This window comes from Strongylocentrotus purpuratus, unplaced genomic scaffold (assembly GCF_000002235.5).
Source record: "Strongylocentrotus purpuratus isolate Spur 01 unplaced genomic scaffold, Spur_5.0 spur5_scaffold_16, whole genome shotgun sequence".
NCBI classification, from domain to species: Eukaryota; Metazoa; Echinodermata; class Echinoidea; order Camarodonta; family Strongylocentrotidae; genus Strongylocentrotus; species Strongylocentrotus purpuratus.
In genome coordinates this window covers 9,851,742-9,870,447 of record NW_022145601.1, presented here as the reverse complement: position 1 = coordinate 9,870,447, position 18,706 = coordinate 9,851,742, and the positions used below count along the sequence as shown (strand labels likewise).

The 18,706-nt window shown below is 37.2% G+C and overlaps 1 protein-coding gene across 2 annotated transcripts in view; it reads left to right on the top strand.

The window, feature by feature from the left end:
- LOC590201 (guanine nucleotide-binding protein G(s) subunit alpha) overlaps positions 1-13,984 on the top strand; it is a 30,261-nt gene extending 16,277 nt beyond the window's left edge. For both annotated transcript variants that reach the window (XM_030986759.1, XM_030986760.1), the window contains exons 4-14: positions 326-380; positions 4,015-4,128; positions 4,641-4,738; positions 7,111-7,165; positions 7,412-7,485; positions 9,744-9,802; positions 10,209-10,329; positions 10,757-10,881; positions 11,684-11,764; positions 12,441-12,514; positions 13,157-13,984. In XM_030986759.1, coding sequence (XP_030842619.1) covers positions 326-380; positions 4,015-4,128; positions 4,641-4,738; positions 7,111-7,165; positions 7,412-7,485; positions 9,744-9,802; positions 10,209-10,329; positions 10,757-10,881; positions 11,684-11,764; positions 12,441-12,514; positions 13,157-13,312 — 1,012 coding nt within the window. In that variant the 3' untranslated portion in view covers positions 13,313-13,984. The remainder of the gene's footprint in view (positions 1-325; positions 381-4,014; positions 4,129-4,640; positions 4,739-7,110; positions 7,166-7,411; positions 7,486-9,743; positions 9,803-10,208; positions 10,330-10,756; positions 10,882-11,683; positions 11,765-12,440; positions 12,515-13,156) is intronic.
- The last annotated feature ends 4,722 nt before the right edge of the window (positions 13,985-18,706 follow it).

The following is an 18,706-nucleotide window of genomic DNA, read 5'->3' as shown; positions in this document are numbered from 1 at the left end:
CATAACTCGTAAACACCAATTTATGATTTTTACAATACACCATTTATTTTAACACATTACTTTTATTTTGCTATATTAATAAGACGATTATAAATAGGCCTATTTAAAAAATAGAATAAACTCGAGCGCAATTTCAATATCCCCTTGAGCATCCCATATAAATTTTGTTCGGATTACGTAATACTTCATAAGCATGTTCGCACAATCCAAAGTAGGTGTCTTAGGTTGATTTTTCGAAATTTTAGTTTCTGTTCTGGGTAGCTTACTTTTCACACGTACTCAAATAATTGTAATCAAATAATTCTCTTCTTTCATTTTTTACCAGTGAAAGACGAGAATTCACTCCCATTATCTTGGAAAATGTTCGAGAATGTATCATGGTAAGTTATCTATTTTATGTTTTGTATTCGGAACACGTGATTGATTCAAATTGTATATTGAGCTCCAAGTAATTAACACCTTCGTATCTAATGGACCTTTGCTTAAGTTTACCAACATTCGTTGGGCTGGGAAATTCCCACAACATGTTCCTCGATCTGATATTGTTTCCGATATGAAACTACTACAAAAATCACGTTTGCGTTGTCAGAACCAAGAATTTACGTATTCCTCTCAACCAATTTGGTTCCTTCTCGCCTTGAAATGTCTAAACTACAAGCCAAGCAAACGAGACCGACAATAGACCGAACATAAAATTACATAACATAACCTCGATTGGCTCAGATTAGGTCAGTTGGGTCAAGCTCGCTATCAATAAGGACCGCTATGCATAAGGATCATTATTCATATGGACCGCTATCCATAACGCGGGACTAAATGAATAGCGGTCTTTTATAAATAGCGGTCCTTATAAATAGCGACGGACCCCGGTCAGTTTACCGTCAGTCATAGCATCATATATATGACGCGGCCAAACCATGGCGTTTTTCAAATGATTTCTTTAAGTGCAATACGCTTCACATTACTGTATCAAACACAGAGCTACGTGTGAACGCGAGAATGCTTAGAACCTTTGTTGCGCGCATGTCATTCCTTTACAAGTATTTTGGCATTTTGTTTACCACGTGTTATCTGGACGAGAGTGATGTGACTGGGTTAGAAGCCGTGTTCCTACTCATACGGATAGAGTATTACCCATGGCTTAAATGTATAATTTCAAATACGACACACTGTTACATTTGTGAACAGTAGGGGGCCCAGTATAGAGTCTTGGGGGACTCCCGAATAAAACATCAGCGATGCATGCATGTGTTGTTTCATAACCCATCTTTTCAATCAAAATGTGTACTCCATGAGGCTGTTCACACCGGCAGAGATCTCTGCGGTTTGGAAGGTACAACGTCGTTTCGGTCCGCCCAACAGCGAGCCACGGGGAGCCAAAACGGCGTGCCACTGGAGCACCTCTTGGGGTGGTCCACGTGAGATAGCGCGGTCTAGCGCGCGCTAGAAAAAAAGGGGGTGCTACGATAGACCGCGCTACCTCATTGCAGTGTGAACAGCCTCTATAACTATTGGAGGAGCGGGTGCTTTTTAATGCTTGAAACAGATACATGGCGCCAGACAAGTGCTTCATTTGGGATGAACACGATCCCCATATAATCGAGGGGTCAGGGACACAAAGACGTAACTCCATTTTGGCCATTTAAAAAAGAAAAGAAAAGTGGTTTATGTGTCACTGAGCACTTGGGCCTCAAGGAGTTAAGTCTATGTTTCACAAGCCATTGACTTCAATGGGTTGTTGGTTGGAGTTACGTCTTTGTGTTTCCTGGAAAGCCCATATTCTTCTGAACATTTTGACATCAAATACACATTTTGGCAAAATATGGAGTTACGTCTTTGTGTCACTGAACCCTCGTAATGGTGTAGTGGTCATTTAATGACCCTCTGAATAAAACCAAGTGCAAAGTAAATAATACCATGTATTAGATCATAATATACCTGCAGATTGTTATATGATCATCAACTGTTATATTAAACGTAGTATCGGTGACAACTGCTGGTATGTGCTTCAGAAGCCTCTGACAGTAACTCCACTCGTTGTATGTTTGAACTAATTTTATTCTGGATAATTTTGAAATCAACTTGAAGATAACTATTTATTTAGTCTAAGAAAACATGAAGCCTATCAAACTAGCTTGGAAATAATCCGCTCGATTTACCACAACAATGATACGATTAAATACACAGAGATGAAATAGCAACCATTGTACTGCCTCAGGTTTGTCGCAACCTACACATGCCCAGTCAAGGCTACCTTAAGAATTTATGAAGCATTATTTAAGACACATAACGTACACGCACGATCATACGAACAAAGTCATATATACAATTATACACAAGGGTTCATTTATACACACAAGCATAGTGTTAGAAAGAGAGAGAGAGAGAGTGAGAGAGAGAGAGAGAGAGAGAGAGAGAGGAAAGGGGGGGGGGGATTGGCAAGAAGTAGCAAGTGTGGGGGCTATGCATATCTCTATAAATAAAAGATGCTCCTAAATATACATCATTGACGAGGGAAGGGAAAGAGAGGCAGGAGAGAGAAAGAGAGAGAGAGAGAGAGAGAGAGAGTGAGAGAGGGAGAAGGAAAGTTAAGGCGACAGGAAGAAAGAGAAGAGAAGAGATGAACTGTATATTATAACAGGTTGATAGAAGGCATCAAGACGTAACCATGGCAACGGCTAAATCGGCACAATGCTGATTTGGGATTTTTCATTCTATAATGCGGAGACAGGGTGCTGAATATAGAGGCAGGAAGGAAACGCGCGAAAACCCAGCTGCTATTAATAGCTCAGCATCTTATAGCGAATTATACTTAAGGGTATATGCTGTTTAATGGCCTCGCGTTGAAACTCTACTGAAATGTGTTCTGAATAAACTAGAGGAGACGTAAATCAACGAATAATGACTGTCGATTTTCAAATGAAAATCGAAACCTTGTAGAAAAACAAATGTTATTTTTTAAGCACATCTAATTATGTAAATTCAATACTAGGTATTTGAATTTTATAACTTACTATGTGGTAATATTTCTTCATTTCATAATGGTTTAAAGTGAGACGGCAAATATACTGCCAATTGTCATCATCTCTGTCGTTTTTTGCCTGATTGATACCATGTTTTCATGTTATATGGTGTTTATGATTGTACCTCACTACAAGCAATCACTCGATGAAGGCTCACTTTTATGTGAAAATTGTAATCTGCATTAGATTTGGACTTAGTCTGCATTATGCAGCCCGATATTGCTTTCTCAATGTCAAATGTTTGTTATATAATGCGTTACGTGTTACAATGTTACTGCCTAAAGCGTTTAATTAACTTGATTCTAGTACGACTCTGCACTTTACAATGGACACTGTTCACTACTTAACAATTTGATTAGTGACTTGAAGGGATTATTCCTTTAAATGCAGTTTGTGATCAAAATGGACTTGGGAGAAAAAAAATACTTGCTTACACAAATGAAACAAACAAACAAAAGAAACAAAGAAGCAACAAAAAAAAGAAGCTAATTAACAACAACAACAACAACAACAAAATAAAGCAAGAATAAAGAAACATTACACAACCCATTAAGAAACAAACAAGAATGCTCCTCAGATACACTGATAATTATGCCTATATGAAACAATGAAGTATTGCTGTTATCATCATTTTGAGAAAAGCTTGAGTTCTTGTAAAGGTGACAAATAATTTGTGAACCTATTAATTATTTCTATTCCGATGTGGAAATGTTTAATATAGAAATTTTACATGCTAGGGAGTACTCTAGAATTGCTGAGATATTCCTAATTCAACTCGTAATACTTCAAACTTGGGAGCATATTTTATGACAAATGTTTGTCAGTGTAGTCCCATACACCCATATCTGTGTGTTCAGCGTGACTGAGTCATTTCATTTGATGATTCTTAAACCTGAAAATACACAAATGATCTTATGTACTACATACCAACCAATCTCAATAACTTTAAGGTTTTTTTTTTCTTCCACTTCTTCCAAAATGCAATGGGAAGAGTCTGGTCGAAGCGATGCCTCGTCTTCATCCGCCTGTAGAGCTTAAAGATCCTGAGCTGATGCCGTCCTTAGAGTACATCCGGGCATGTGAACCTAAGTGCGAAGTAACGCCTGTAAGTACATCATTCTGGGCTGCGTTTCACGAAACCGTCATGAGTACAAGTTCAGCGACATCCCTTTGAAACACGTGTTAAAATTAATACACGCATTTTAATGGGATGTCGCTGAACTTGTACTTATGACGGTTTCGTGAGACGCAGCCCAGAGCGACACTGGGTGTTTTTTTTTGTCTGAAAGGTGCTTATTTGAATCTTAAAGGCGCTCTCTGACACCTACGGCCAGAGCCATCTATACACAGAGTTTGGCCAACATGGTTTCAGTGGGTCACAGCATGGCGTATAATCTTTTCTTTTGTTTTGTGCTCGCCCAACAAAGCAGTAGTCACCATATTGAGTCCAACTCGAACCGGGTTGGCCAAACTCTCCTAATCAATGGCACTGCCATGCATCTCAGATTTAACATTGTTAAACGATGCCTTTAAATGAACCCCATGCAATTATGAAATTCGGCAATAGTTGGAGTATAATATGTTAACATTTTAACAATTTCATTCTTTAATCTACAGGAATTCCTAAGCAATACACAGCGGCTATGGGAAGACGATGGAGTGCAGGACTGTTTTTCACGTGCAAACGAGTTCCAACTCTTAGATAGTGCCAATTAGTAAGTATTGTCCAATATTAATGTATTCCTTAGTCATGAGGCAGGGAAATGCAGGATTTTATTTCAACGCAGTATTTGTTTTTCAATATGTTTTTCTCAATAACAACTAATTACTCAAGTAATGAAATGTATATGCACAATCATGACAAATAATTTCAACAAGCATAGTAAGAGCAGGAAGAAGGCGTACATTTAACTGAAGTCGTTAATTCATTTGAGCCTAAGTTTGTGGCAGGAACGTCTCTGTCAAACAATTTAATTGTAAACAGTATCAAATAAAAAAAATTGATGTTAAAAACCAATCAGCATCTTTACCCAATAAAAAAATGAAAAATGATTTGTTAAATTGTAAATTTGTGAATTGAATTGGATAGCATGCCTTCTACATCATTTTTTACAAATATATTTGGTATAGTATCGTTATGTTTTTTTCATAATGCACTTCGTTCTTATTGGTATTATATAAAAAAAAAAGTAGAATTCAGTCTAGGCTGCCAGACAGATTTAGAATAAATATGCTATCAAATACTTCTTGGTCGAGCGTACTCGCACTGATTTGACAAGTTTTTTCCATTCAGTTCTATTAAACAAATAAACTAAAATAAAAACTTTGACTTTTGAAAACGTATCACTTATCAACGCCATATCAATGTACAGCTACAATTTAAAGATAAACTTTAGTAATGGTAATGCGATTGCATTGTGAAAGAAAAGGTGTGGAAAGGATCAGAAACAGTTGATCATGTAGCATGTAAGTATTGTTGTGCACTGCAAGGTTCTGGAGTCATCACAATCATAATAAATTTGACCGAGTCTTGGTAAAGTAACAAGCACTCACATAGAAAGCTATATATGGGACAACACACATGGTGTCGGGGCTAGTACTACCTTGATTTCCTTGTCTTTCTATGCTCATTACTCAGCCAGTATACATTTTCTTCCAAAATTGTTTGGCACATGTCATTTATTTGTAATCTTGGACATTCAGTGTAAGTTTCGTTTGATTCTGTGAGAATTATTATTATTTTGTTTACCAGTACTGGAGTTTATCTTTAATTTTAAAAAGTATGTGTAATTTAAAAACGCGTAAATTGGGCCTTCACACCCGATAGGTCTATTTTGGGCTTCCTGTTTCTCTATACACGACTATGGTTCAGTAATTCTGCATTATCATGAAACTCCCTCCTGATAAAATTTACAAAGCCAGCGCTTTGAGAGTAATGATATGTGACGGGGTATTCAGACAATGAAGTACCCTAAACTAGGCTCCAATTTTGAATTGAATTATGCATCCAAATTGAAGATGCCCGTTCCATTAGATGATTACGTGTAAAGGGGCATTGAACAAAAGGGGGGCATATGAGGGGGATATTTTGAGAATGTCACCGACCGATCTAATTTGGCCTTTACGTAAATAATTGATGTGACGTATTTTTAGTTTGGTCATTTCGTAACTTAGAAATCAGGACAGTATGCGTCTATCCATACCTGCCCCACCTCATCGATGATGCATGAAAGATGACAGAGGGAGAGAGAAAGAGAGAGAAAGAGAGGTAGCGGGAGACAGAGAGAAGCGGGCAGGGCGAGGGAGATAGGGTGATAGAGAGAGAGAGAGAGAGAGAGGGAAGGGGAGGGAGGAAGAGAGGGGGATGGGAAGGGGTACAATTCCCGCCCCCCCCCCCCACTCAGTGTTATTTAGGGTACGCATATGCGTGTTCCAAGCGACCACCCTCCCTTTTCAGCAAAAGTCCGGTGTGTAACGTCAATACGGGTCGACCTTTTTCTTTTGTTATATGAGCCTTTTTCAGCACCCCCCCCCCCCCTTTTCAGCAAAAGTCCGGTGTGTAAAGTCAATACGGGTCGACCTTTTTCTTTTGTTACGAAAAGGACATTTTGGTAACACGCATGGGGTCCGTCCGTTCTCGGAGTGGGGGGGGGGGGGGGGGGGGGGGGGGTACATTGTGAGAAAGAGATAGAGAAAAAGAAGAACAGAGCAAGAGAAGGGGAAAGACACGCGAATGATGGTATGACAAAGATGATAACATTGCATACAATGATTTAGAAAATTTAACTCCCTCTTCTAAGACAAGGGATCCCTCTATACGTCTTGAACTATGATACGCCCCTGATTCAGAAGATACTGTATTAAAAAGAAAATATTATGAAACTCCATTACTTCGGAGGAAATCGTATTGTTCAGAAATTGATTGTTGTCATTTTGATCAACTATAAATGATATAAGTGTAAACATCATGCTGTCGGTAAGTAGTTTCAGAATGATATAACAAACACAAAATAAGTCAAACTCTAAAGATAATTGAAATGTGTGATGGCACTAACGCGATTGATTTTTTTTTTAACTTTCACTCCAGCTTTCTAGACAAGATTGAGTTCATCATGGATCCGGACTTTATACCGTCAGATCAGGTATGTCGAATATGAAGGGGAAAAACAAGAATTTGTACTTATTTATGCATGCCCATTGTGTTGACGAAAGGTCTGGTAAACTGAATGCGGCAGATAATCACTTTCAAAGATGGTTTTTGAGCTAAGGCTATATCTATAAACGAAACGGATCTCATGATTACATTAATATCATTCATATAATCTTTTCCTGAACTGCTTTGTTCACGCCCAAAGTGTAAATAATGTATCATATCCATATGTTTACAGGACATTGTGAGAACGAGAAAGATGACTACAGGGGTGGTGGAAACCTGGTTTGATATCAACAATGTCACATTTCAGTAAGTATTTACTAATCTCCTATTCGGGGCCGTTTTAAGACCATCTAAACTATGTGTAAGGGGGGGGGGGTATCGGAAAATGACGTAGAGCTATGGAATCTACATCTACAACGTCCTTAAGCAGGTTCATCCTGATGCCGGGCCATGACCATAATGAACAGCTTCGTGAACGACATCTTCGAGCGATAAAGGCGAAGGTTTTCGTCTCGCTCAGTAAAACAACTCCAAATTTGACGATTTGGCAACTTTTAGGCAGCAAGCAACATACAGATGAAAGGATAAAAGATAAATTGCTCAGACATGCATGAAGCGTACACAAATGTCGAATGTTGGGAGGTCACAACTCCCCCAATTCTTGTAGCTACATTCACGTCCTTCTCCTTTTAGCACTTAGTCGTTTTGGTTGTAATTTTTAAGTAGTAGTAGCCCAGTGTAGCAAGTTATCAGGTTATCAAAAGTAATTCGGGATATGGAACTAAAAGGTCTTACGGCACCTACTCCTGCAACATTAGCTTTATATGCTACCTTTACCCTATTCCTATATCAGTGACGTAATAAAGAGAACAATTCGTCGAAGTAAATGGCAGGTTACCAACGAGTATAAGAGTATTTATTTTGGTGAGCAGTTCAGCGTGACTGTTTGACATATTGCTTTTATAATTTATTTTCATTATTGCAAAGTTAAAACTTTGATTCGACAAGGTTATCAAAATTCAATGCTTGAAAACATTCGAAGTAATGATTATTATAAATTACAAAACGCTTAAATACAGCCCCGGCATAGCACCTGAAGAGCTCTCCGAACGCTGCTGAGATGTGTGAGGTCACAGTATGGACATGATTTGCACAAGCAGACGATGTCCCATGACATCTCACACATTTTCAGTGCCTGTGTTTTCATCTTCTCTTGAGTTCTTTCTCTTACTTCACTATACCGTCAGGCTAAATGTATAATCTATTGCCTCACTCTAAACCCCGCGCATGGTTTTATTTTGATGACAAATGCAGCGATAAAAAAATAAAGGAATCTGTCGCTTGTAAACAAAATAAGACGCCATTGTATATTCAGTTGCACACGCCGGGATATGCTCGGCGTTTCAAGAGGAAACAAATGCCGTCCTTAATACCATTCCGGGGGTTTTTCAATTTGAAAGTCTGGTTTCTTTGATTGCTAATTAACCCCTATCCTGTGTATTTACAAGCAAAAGATTTTAGTTATCAGAATCGGGTCATATCCCCTTTTGAATGGTTTGACATGCCATTACATTTATATACACTAAACTCATTATAATTTGAGAAATAATAGCTTTGCAATTATGTTCATTCTCTATGGGATGTCGTCTGCTTGGGCAGACTTAAATGCCGTCCTTAATACCATTCCGGGGGCTTTTCAATTTGAAAGTCTGGTTTCTTTGATTGTTAATTAACCCTTATCCTGTGTATTTAAAAGCAAAATATTTTAGTTATCAGAATCGGGTCATATCCCCTTTTGAATGGTTTTGACATGCCATTACATTTATATACACTAAACTCATTATAATTTGAGAAATAATAGCTTTGCAATTACGTTCATTCTCTATGGGATGTCGTCTGCTTGGGCACTGTTGGTCCATATAGTGACGTCATTAAAACATTGTTATTTTTCCGGCGAATCTCTCTTATATCCCAGCTGCTATGGAGGTTTTTGTATTTTTATTTTTATAGATCACCCGATATGAAGTTGACCTAAAACTTGTTCGTGGCCATCTGTTAGCTTACCAGTTTCTAATTATACATTAGTAATGTTGACATATTTGTGATCTTCTTTGAATTTCACCTTTAAGATCAGTTTTGGTTATGAAGTTACATCGTGAAATAATCTGTGTTTATGCTTTTGGGAAAGGTTATACTGTGCAAGTTAGGAATGATAAAAAAGACGCCCTAATCTTGCTGGAGATCACATGCACTTCGAACATCAATGGGTATATAGGATCACAAACAATTTTTTTGGACCGATTTCTTGATATTATATTTAATATGAGGGAAATTTCAGAGGAATTCTATTCAGGACACATTTCTCCCCTCTGGTAATCTCTGGTAATAACTGTCGTTATAACGAATGATTAAGCTCACAAATTATTTTAATTTATACCAGAACTTAAACCTTAAACGGTCACTATTCTGAAAGACAGGACTTTCACAAGCTTATCCTTACAATGCAAGACACATAATATCACGACTTTCATGTTTATATATATTGCTTTTATCTTTATCCTTAGTATGTTAGATGTAGGAGGACAGAGAGACGAACGGAAAAAGTGGATTCAATGTTTTTCAGGTATTTCTTTATCATTTTACATTCTTCCTCCAAAGATATTTGCTACATGCTAAACGAATTAGACGGGTATATTACGATTAAATAATTTTAAAATCCCTATAAAAAGCTTTAGGAAGAATGAATAGCGTCTCATAAAGAAAATATAGATTTTTTTTTTCTTCATTACGAAAATAAAAGTTATATTCGTACTGTGTCACGAATACCTCTTTATAAAGGTAAAACGAATTACATCGCTAGCAACCGTAACTGCAGTTTTGCCTTCTATGGCATCATCTTTGCATTTTTGTTTAAAAAGTTGTTTAAGGTATTTTCAATATCATTATTATTTTTTAATTATTATGGTAGTTTTTATTATAGATATTATTATAATTATTATCATAATAACTATTATGTTTTTATCTCTCAGATATAACTGCCTTAATCTTCGTCGTTGCCTGTAGTGGATTCGATCTTCAACTGCGAGAAGATGATTCCAAGAACAGGCTTGCAGAATCGCTATCCCTCTACGAAAGATTATGGAAGAACAGGTCAGTAACTTTCTGATCTTCGTTGCAACATTCATTAATCTAGTTCATTTCATGCAGACTAACAGTTCTTAGGAACGATAGTACGTGTGACAGAAAATGTCTGTTTTAAACCTTTAGAAAAAAGGTCGTTCTCGTCGGCCATCTATCTAGTAAATTTAAATTCATTCTCATCTAGTAGTTCCAAAATCTTACGGTCCGATCATTATGCACTACGAAATCAACCTTTCAAAACTGGTTCCAGACAGTTTCCTCCAAAGTGTAATTGAAAGATTCGACTCAACGTTATCCTGATTGTTTTGACATAGTCTTGTTAGTAGTTAAATCTTGAACTTGTCTTTCTTAGAATACAAGAAAAAGGAATTCCCAAAGTCTTCAAATGAAATCTTCATCGTTTTCTCGATAAACATGGATTTTTTTTTTGCTTCAGGTTTTTGAAGGAGACCTCTGTCATCGTCTTTCTGAATAAACAAGATATCTTAGCAGATAAGATCCGAAGTGGAAGAACCAAGATGCAGTACTACTTCCCAGAATACGATGACTATACACCCCCACGTAAGTGTTTTTCCCTGGGGGGTGGGGAGGGGGGGGGGGGCTGTCTTTTATTTTTTTTTGTCTAACAATCTACTGCGGCTACTTTGAAACCCTCTTTTTCTAAATTTCTAATGCCACCTCTCATGATCACAAGCGCAGAGGTGTCGTAGTTGAGAGGTTTATCGCTTTACTTGGAATCCAAAGGTCGTGGGTTCAAGCCCCGGCATGGTAACGTAATTTATGTCTTTGAGCAAGGCATGCTATATACATTGCTGTCCTTCACCCAGGTTCTAGATGGGGACCCTGAACCCGTTTCACAAAGCCTTTCTTCAATGGCAAAGAAGCAAAGATTTCAGTAGCTTATAACAAAAACTGTCATTTGTCACTGATGACAAGTTTTGTGAAACGCCCCTGATGGATGATAAGGACAATGTGATCAGATTAGCATGTGCCTGCCCGTTAAAAATGAGACTAGCTGGAAAAGCTTGGAATGCTCCCCAGGGAGTGGAGAATGTACCTGTGGAAAGCAATTATATATTCTGCTTTTATTTCATGTGGTCTTTCTTTGCAACACAATTGAAAAGACTTACCAGAAGTCAGCTCAGACAAGAGCACTTTCAAAAACCTATCCCAAAGCACTTCCAGTAGAAATCACGTTTTGATGACGTAGTACGTCTTTGTAATGGTATGAACATTTTTAAAAGGTGATGAACGACAACAAAATCGCCTGAGGTTGATTTTTCGAATTTTGAATTGTCTTTACAATCTGTCGAATGTTGAATGTGTTAACGATCTATTATCTCTTTTTATTCTTCAAATCTAGCCACGATCGAGCCGGCTGAAGAGCAATGCTGCTGTTTTGTGACACGGTCCATGCAAGAGAGACAGAGGAGAAAAGAATCAAGTATGTCAATGAACTGATTACAAACACCTCACCATAATTGATTTAAAACGATGGAATACTAGGACGGTCACCGAAGTTTATTTTACATAGGCCTACTTTGGACCCTTGTTTCACCCGTTTTTTCTTCTTCCAGTACCAGACCTGAATTAAATCTCATCGGTTACAATGCTAAGTTTATAAATACTATCCAATCTATCAATTGGAAATAAATCTCACTAGGGACGTTGAAACTTAAGTGTTATAAGCCGCGAAAATAATCAAAACCATACTTTTAATTCGTCGTAGAGAGAGAGAGAGAGAACAAAAGACTAAAATTTTTTTTTTAAAAATTGGACGTTGCTCAATAGTCAATAATAAAAGTAATCCCCATAATTCAGCAGCACACGTTCGACTATATAATTATACCTGGACGTTCCTTGAATGGAACGGCGCCATCATCGGTGGAATGTTTGAAAAATCTACAAAGACTTTTCATCATTTCCTTCATTTTGTTACACTTTTGTGCACGAAACGATCATCCCTTGAAAAATTGCTCTCCTATCTGAAAAATAAAAAAATCTAATAATTCCCCTTATCACTTATATTTCAGATGCCTTACATGATCTGTACATAAAGTAAGTCTAAACCTCCTTAGTTGTTTTGTTTTATTCTTCTTATATCTTTTAATTTGCTGTAGCTTTTCCCGAACTCGGCATGATCCAAAGTCGGGAGTTCTTCAAAGTCAAGAGCTTCATCAAAGACAAATTCACAGTGAGTACAATAAACTTTTGTCTAAGTTTTCTTTTTGGTGGGGAGATCTTTTTAAAGTTTCCGCTATAAGATTTTGTTTTATGTTGGAAAACGTGTCGAAAAGATCACATCCAAACTCGTTTTCATATTTTCTAAGGCGTCGTTAACGTCAAACAAGGATTTTTGCTCTGTCTAAGCATAAATTATTTCGAATCTAAAACACTGCACTGCAACAGTCATGCACGGTGAATAGTAAACGCTTTCTTGAAAGCAGTCTAAGTTAGGCGGGATGGCTTAGTGGTCAAGCAGTGTTCTCTTTCCCGGGAGGACCCGGGTTCGAAACCGAGTTGATGAGTAATTACCCTTTGGTAAGGCATTAATTCCCATTACCAAGTATTTCGGAGAGGACCTAACGTCGTCGGTCCCCTGGTTGCTTACTTACAAGCATACATGTTTGTTTGCAGTCAGGCAACAAAAACAAACAAATCAACAAATTTAAACCTGGTCTAAAGTTGGACAAATAAGGCTTAGAATTTGATATTTAAATGTATCATTTTTATTCAACTAATACGACATTTATAATGTGACTATACTAACCGATCCTCTTTAACAATTCGCAATTCATTTCCTTTTGGGGTTTCTTTTTATCTTGTCATTTTCCAGGAGTTGAGTACCGTTCAAAATACGGCAATCAAGTTCCGTAAGTGCTGTTATCCCCACTACACATGCGCAGTAGACACAGAGAATATTAAGAAAGTCTTCCACTACTGCGAGGATATCATTCAGAGGGAGAATCTCAAAAAATATGAACTACTTTAATAGCAAACTAACGTTTAGCTGTAACGGCAAAAGGACGTTAAGCTTTAGCAGCAAAGGGATGCTTAGTACCATTGGCAGAAGGGTGTTCAACTTCAACAGTAAACAGTAAAGAACATTCAACGTCGATTGCAAAAAAGGATGTTTAACTTCAATGGTAAAATGACGTTCCCTTTCATTAGAAAAGGACGTTCAAACTTCAAAGGCAAAATGACGTTCATCTTCAACGGCAAACAACCATTTAACTTGAACGGCATAAGGAGTTCAGGTTTAATGGCAACATGACGTCCAGGTTCATAGGCAAAAGGACGTTCAGCTTTAATGACTAAATGACGCTCAACTTCAACGACAATGCAACGTTTAGCTTCAACGGCCAAAACACATTCAAATTCAACTGCACGAGGAAGTTTACTTTCAATGGCAGAAGGACGTTCAGCTTTACCAGCAAAATGAGGCTCGATTTCAAATGCCCAAAATAATACGTGCAACCTTAACGGCCAAACGTCGCTCATCTGAGGTTTACCAGATCATGATACAAACGTACAGGTTCAGATGGAGGACTTTGTAAATTGGAGGGAAAAGATTTCTGAAATAAGTAAAAAAGGGGAAATACGTATGGAATACCACATTTTCACTTGTTCATTTGTTAAAAAAGACTTCTCTTGAAAAAGAAAAAAGTTAACTCTTTATATGGCACATTGTATTTACCGTGGGATAGATATAACTAAGGCTTCAACATTATTAAACTGTTTTCAGTGCAAGATTAATCCTATACCGGTGTTCAGGATCAAGGATTAACATGAAGCTAATCAAGACCTGTTGGTGCCTATTGTTTTGTGCGAAAAGGTGCAAGTGGCAAATGAGCGAGTGTGCAGAAAGACGAAGAAAGCAACCGGACGGTGTGTCATTTTAAGGGCCGGTACTTATTTTTAACTTTTACTTTGTTCGTTTTTACTTGGTAACAAAAATTGTGCGTATATTATTTGGAAATATTAGTTCGAGTATGACGTTAAGTATGTCAGTAGAAATATAGTACTAGAGTTAAAGCAATTACTAGGAATTCGTATTATGCTTTAATACTTTTGGTTAAGTCGGATATCTAATTCCGCGTTGATTATTGATTATTGGTCTGATGTATAATCAACGCCGAGTGCCAGTGTAACCTTTCAGTTCAATAAAAATTAATTGTTTTTATTTGTTCAATTTTTTTTCAAAATGGATATTTGTTTCACTCACATGTATTTAATAAAGGCTCAGACATAGTTTACAAAGAACAGAAATAGGATACAAAACATGGATATATTTTGGTAATAAAAACAGTAGTCATACACCGGAAAACATATTTAAATACTCAGCAATTAAACATAGGCCTACTAAACATGTACGTATAAGCTGAATATTCAACTAATGATGAATGTTGGTTAAAGGAGCCTTTTAGTGTAATGTAAGTCTAGTCTGGCCCCGTATTGTATTCATGGTTTAAACTTTGACTTATTACGCTTATAATACTGGCAAAGGAGGCTTGAGAAAATAATGTACATTATAGAGGGAGATGCTATTTACAATACAAAATGTAAGAAAGATAAACATATCTACTTGCCTCCTCCTTCTTTAAGTAATAACAAATAGCAATATTATGAATAATGTTTGTGCCTTGTCAGAGGAGCCATGGGCCCCTTTCGATGATCCCAATGAATTTTTCACTTTTTAATGGTATAAGAAAACAAAGGTAATATCAACTCACTTTTGTACGGTATGTGTATGAATTGAATAATGCCTCATGGAATTGGTTGTTCTCGGAGCAGCAGCCGAAGAGTTCATATTAGGGACTCTAGATTTTCACAACGACAACGTGGATTGCTACGATCGACGTCCTTTTAATGCACTGCCTTGAATGGACGTCACACGTATCAGTCCACGCAAATCTAAAAGTCCCTATTGGTCGAGGGAAACAACTGTAGGAAGAATAACGCTAGATATTTGTGCCTGATTTCCGAACCAAAATGTTACAGGACTAAAGCGAAGTTGCATTCTATATAGTCTATCACAATGTTACAAAAAGTAATTTGATATTAAGTGCTCGTATTTTAAGGGTAAACAAACACAAGCATAACAACAAATTTGATGTTATGTTTGGTTCGTTTGACATTTGGCGACATATACCTAATAATGGTAGGTAATAACGCCATCCAAATTACACATCGTATGCAACAGGTATAACCCACTCCAGCAAAGCATAGAGAGTCAATGCTAATGCGTATAATGCGTATAACCTTGATGCCGCTGTTGGTTTCCCCAGTTTACAAATCGAGCATAATTCTAACGGGGTTCTCGTTGTCTGATTGGTCGTTTCAAAGAAACGTGACCTTCTTAGGAAAAAATAATCCTCGACCTGTTTCTTTGAAATAATGACGAAATCCATTCGAAAACCTGTGAGAAAGAAGCCACACGTAGCCCTAAGACTTTTTGTTTAAATGTCATACATTTTTTTCTTATTCAGTGTATTCGGTTTTATGATGAATCCTTAGGAAATTGGTCACCTAAAATAAAGGAAATAGAAAGTGGTTTCTTTCCTACCTTGTCTTGTAGAAACACCTTTTGAAACCGACACCAGAATTAATGAGCCACTAATTGTTGGGACGAATTATTTCACTAGTCTCAGTGAGATAATAGGGACTTTTAGATTCGCACGAAGACGATGGGAATTGCTACGATCGACGTCCTTTTAATGCACTGCCTTGAATGGACGTCACACGTATCAGTCCACGCAAATCTAAAAGTCCCTAATATATATTTACAAGTTGAATTATAGGTAGCCGTTAACGTATGCATATTATGTAGGCTTTACCAGTACATTGGTTGGCTGCAGTTGTTGCACATCCCAATACAATAGGGTTTAAAATGTGCTTGCCAGAGCAAGTATGTGTGGCACTCGAGTAATGTTACAGGTGTCACTATAGAAATGGTGACGTTTGAATAAAAGGCAAGATTTCTAGCCACACAATAAAGTCAAGACAGTGTTATACATACAAACGTAAAGTTCTTCTAAGGTAAAGTCACTATGAACCCTAGGAACACACAACACTGTCTTGGAAGTATACTTCACTGTCCTGGAAGAAAAAGAGTGCACTACAAACTACAAAACAAAACAAAACAATTATGAAAAAATAGCAGTGTCAAGGGTCTCAGATTTGTTTTCAACTGCTTTTCTTTTTTCAATGCCTACTGGCAGTCTATGTTCCATTATTGTCATGTCTTATGGATTTTCTAATTTGCAATTTCTTGATATACAGTCGAACCTGTCTCAGTGGTCACCTCTCTTTAAAGGTCAACTCTCTATAGCGGCCATGTATTTCGTCTTTCACAAGATAAAATGTATTTTGTGGAACCTGTCTAGAACGTCTGCCTCTCTGCAGTGGCAATTGTTCCTGTTTCCCGTTGATGCCTTCAATAGACAGGTTTTTTAATGGAAGCAGATAATTATTTCGGTGCAAGTTTCTTCTCAATTTTTATTCCAATGATGTGACAATTTGTCACGAATAACTCTCAGTTAAACATAGTGTTTGGTTTTTGCTATTTTTCTTTTTGAAATGAAATCCTCGAATGGTTATTTATCTTAAAGAAGGCATACATGTCTTTTAAAAAAGAGGCATGAATTCGTAATCTGTTTATTACATTGTGATGCGAGTCAACATGCGTTGAGATTCCATCTAATTTACTGACAGTCAGGCGAGGTCGATGTACTATAAAATCATGATATTATCATTTACAAAACAATAGTATTATCAGGGGAAAATGTGCAAATTCTGTTGACAGTAAAGACGATAGAAAATAAATAATACATTTACACACATATACGGGGACAGAAGTATGAATAAGTAATCAAGCTGTCCCATGGGCATCTGAATGGTAGAGTAGAATCGAATTATCTGCTTTGAAAATTCGAAAATAAAACACTTAAGGAATTGAAATTGAAACACGCAATCAACAGCATTCGATTTGCAGATGTGCAATGTATAGCTAAATAATTGCAGTAGAAAAACTGCCCTTCCAGAGACGGGTAGAATATATTTATATGAAGACATGCTGTAAAATATTGTCATAAGAGTATGTTGTACGGTAGTTTTCATGTTTATTGTAAGGAAAAAAATATGAAAGGAATGAAACTGAAAATATTGCAGTCATCTAAATAAAATTTAAAAAAAGTATTATTCATGCCTTTAAAAAAAGACGATGGAACATCAATACGACTGATCCTTAGAATTACCATGTTTGCATATATGATACTGATGGTACTAAACATGTCGTGTTTTGCATATTTTGTACGTGATCAGACAAATATAATATCATTTTAATATTTTTTACCTTTAATATAGGCAAATAAGATAATGTGTAGTTTTGCATATCATATTTTATATGAAATAAATAAAACACAATGATGAAAAATATCTCTTGAATGAGTAATATTTTGTTTTCCCTGGTGTAAAAGTGCACAAATAAGACGAAATTCCTACAAAATGAAATTGGAAAAAGCGATAAATTTGCAGAGGCACCCTTGGTATGTTTTACAATGTTGTTATCCCGTGACACTGCTTGTGTGGAAGATTAGATTACCCACCAAAAAAACCCACATTCACATACCACCCACCCACACATACAACCACACATGCACGCACGCACGCACACAAACGCCCAAACGCCGTCCACACATTGTAGATTGGTTCCACACTACATCATTCCACCTTCCTTTCTATTCCCTCCCCATCTCTCTCTTTCTCTTTTCTCTTTCCCTCTCCTAACTTCCCCTTCCTATCTCTCGTCCTCTCTCTGTTTGGCTATATTATTTCCCATATCTTGCTCTCTCTCTCTCTCTCTGCTATCTATTTCCTTTCCTATGTCTCTCTTTCTTCCCTTCTATCTCTCATGCCTCTGTTTCTCTTCCTCATATGAACTCTTTTCATCCTTCTCTCTCATCAGTCATCATGAGTCCAACAAGTAATACTGACAATATACTCGTTTACGAGACAAATGTACTTTAGTAAAAGTGCATTGATTCGCACATCCTTTTTATTGAAATGTTAAGGCAGTAGGCTTCTAAACAAAGGAAAGTGATAACAATGAAAGCCTTGTCCCCATCAGCTCGAGATTGCCAAATAACCCGCTACTTTAACTATCCCGATCACAAATTATTCAGCTAATTTTCGTCTTCATCAGCCCACAGTTCGATTAGCGGGATATTTGGTCGAGATAATCTTCCCAAGATATCTTGGGCTAGTTTGCAAAATATCCCGCTGTTTGGCAAAATATCCCGCTATTTGTCCGGTGCATTTTCACCAGCCCGAAGACTCGCACTATGCGCGAACGCTGATCAAAATATCTCGAGCTAATTTCTCGAGG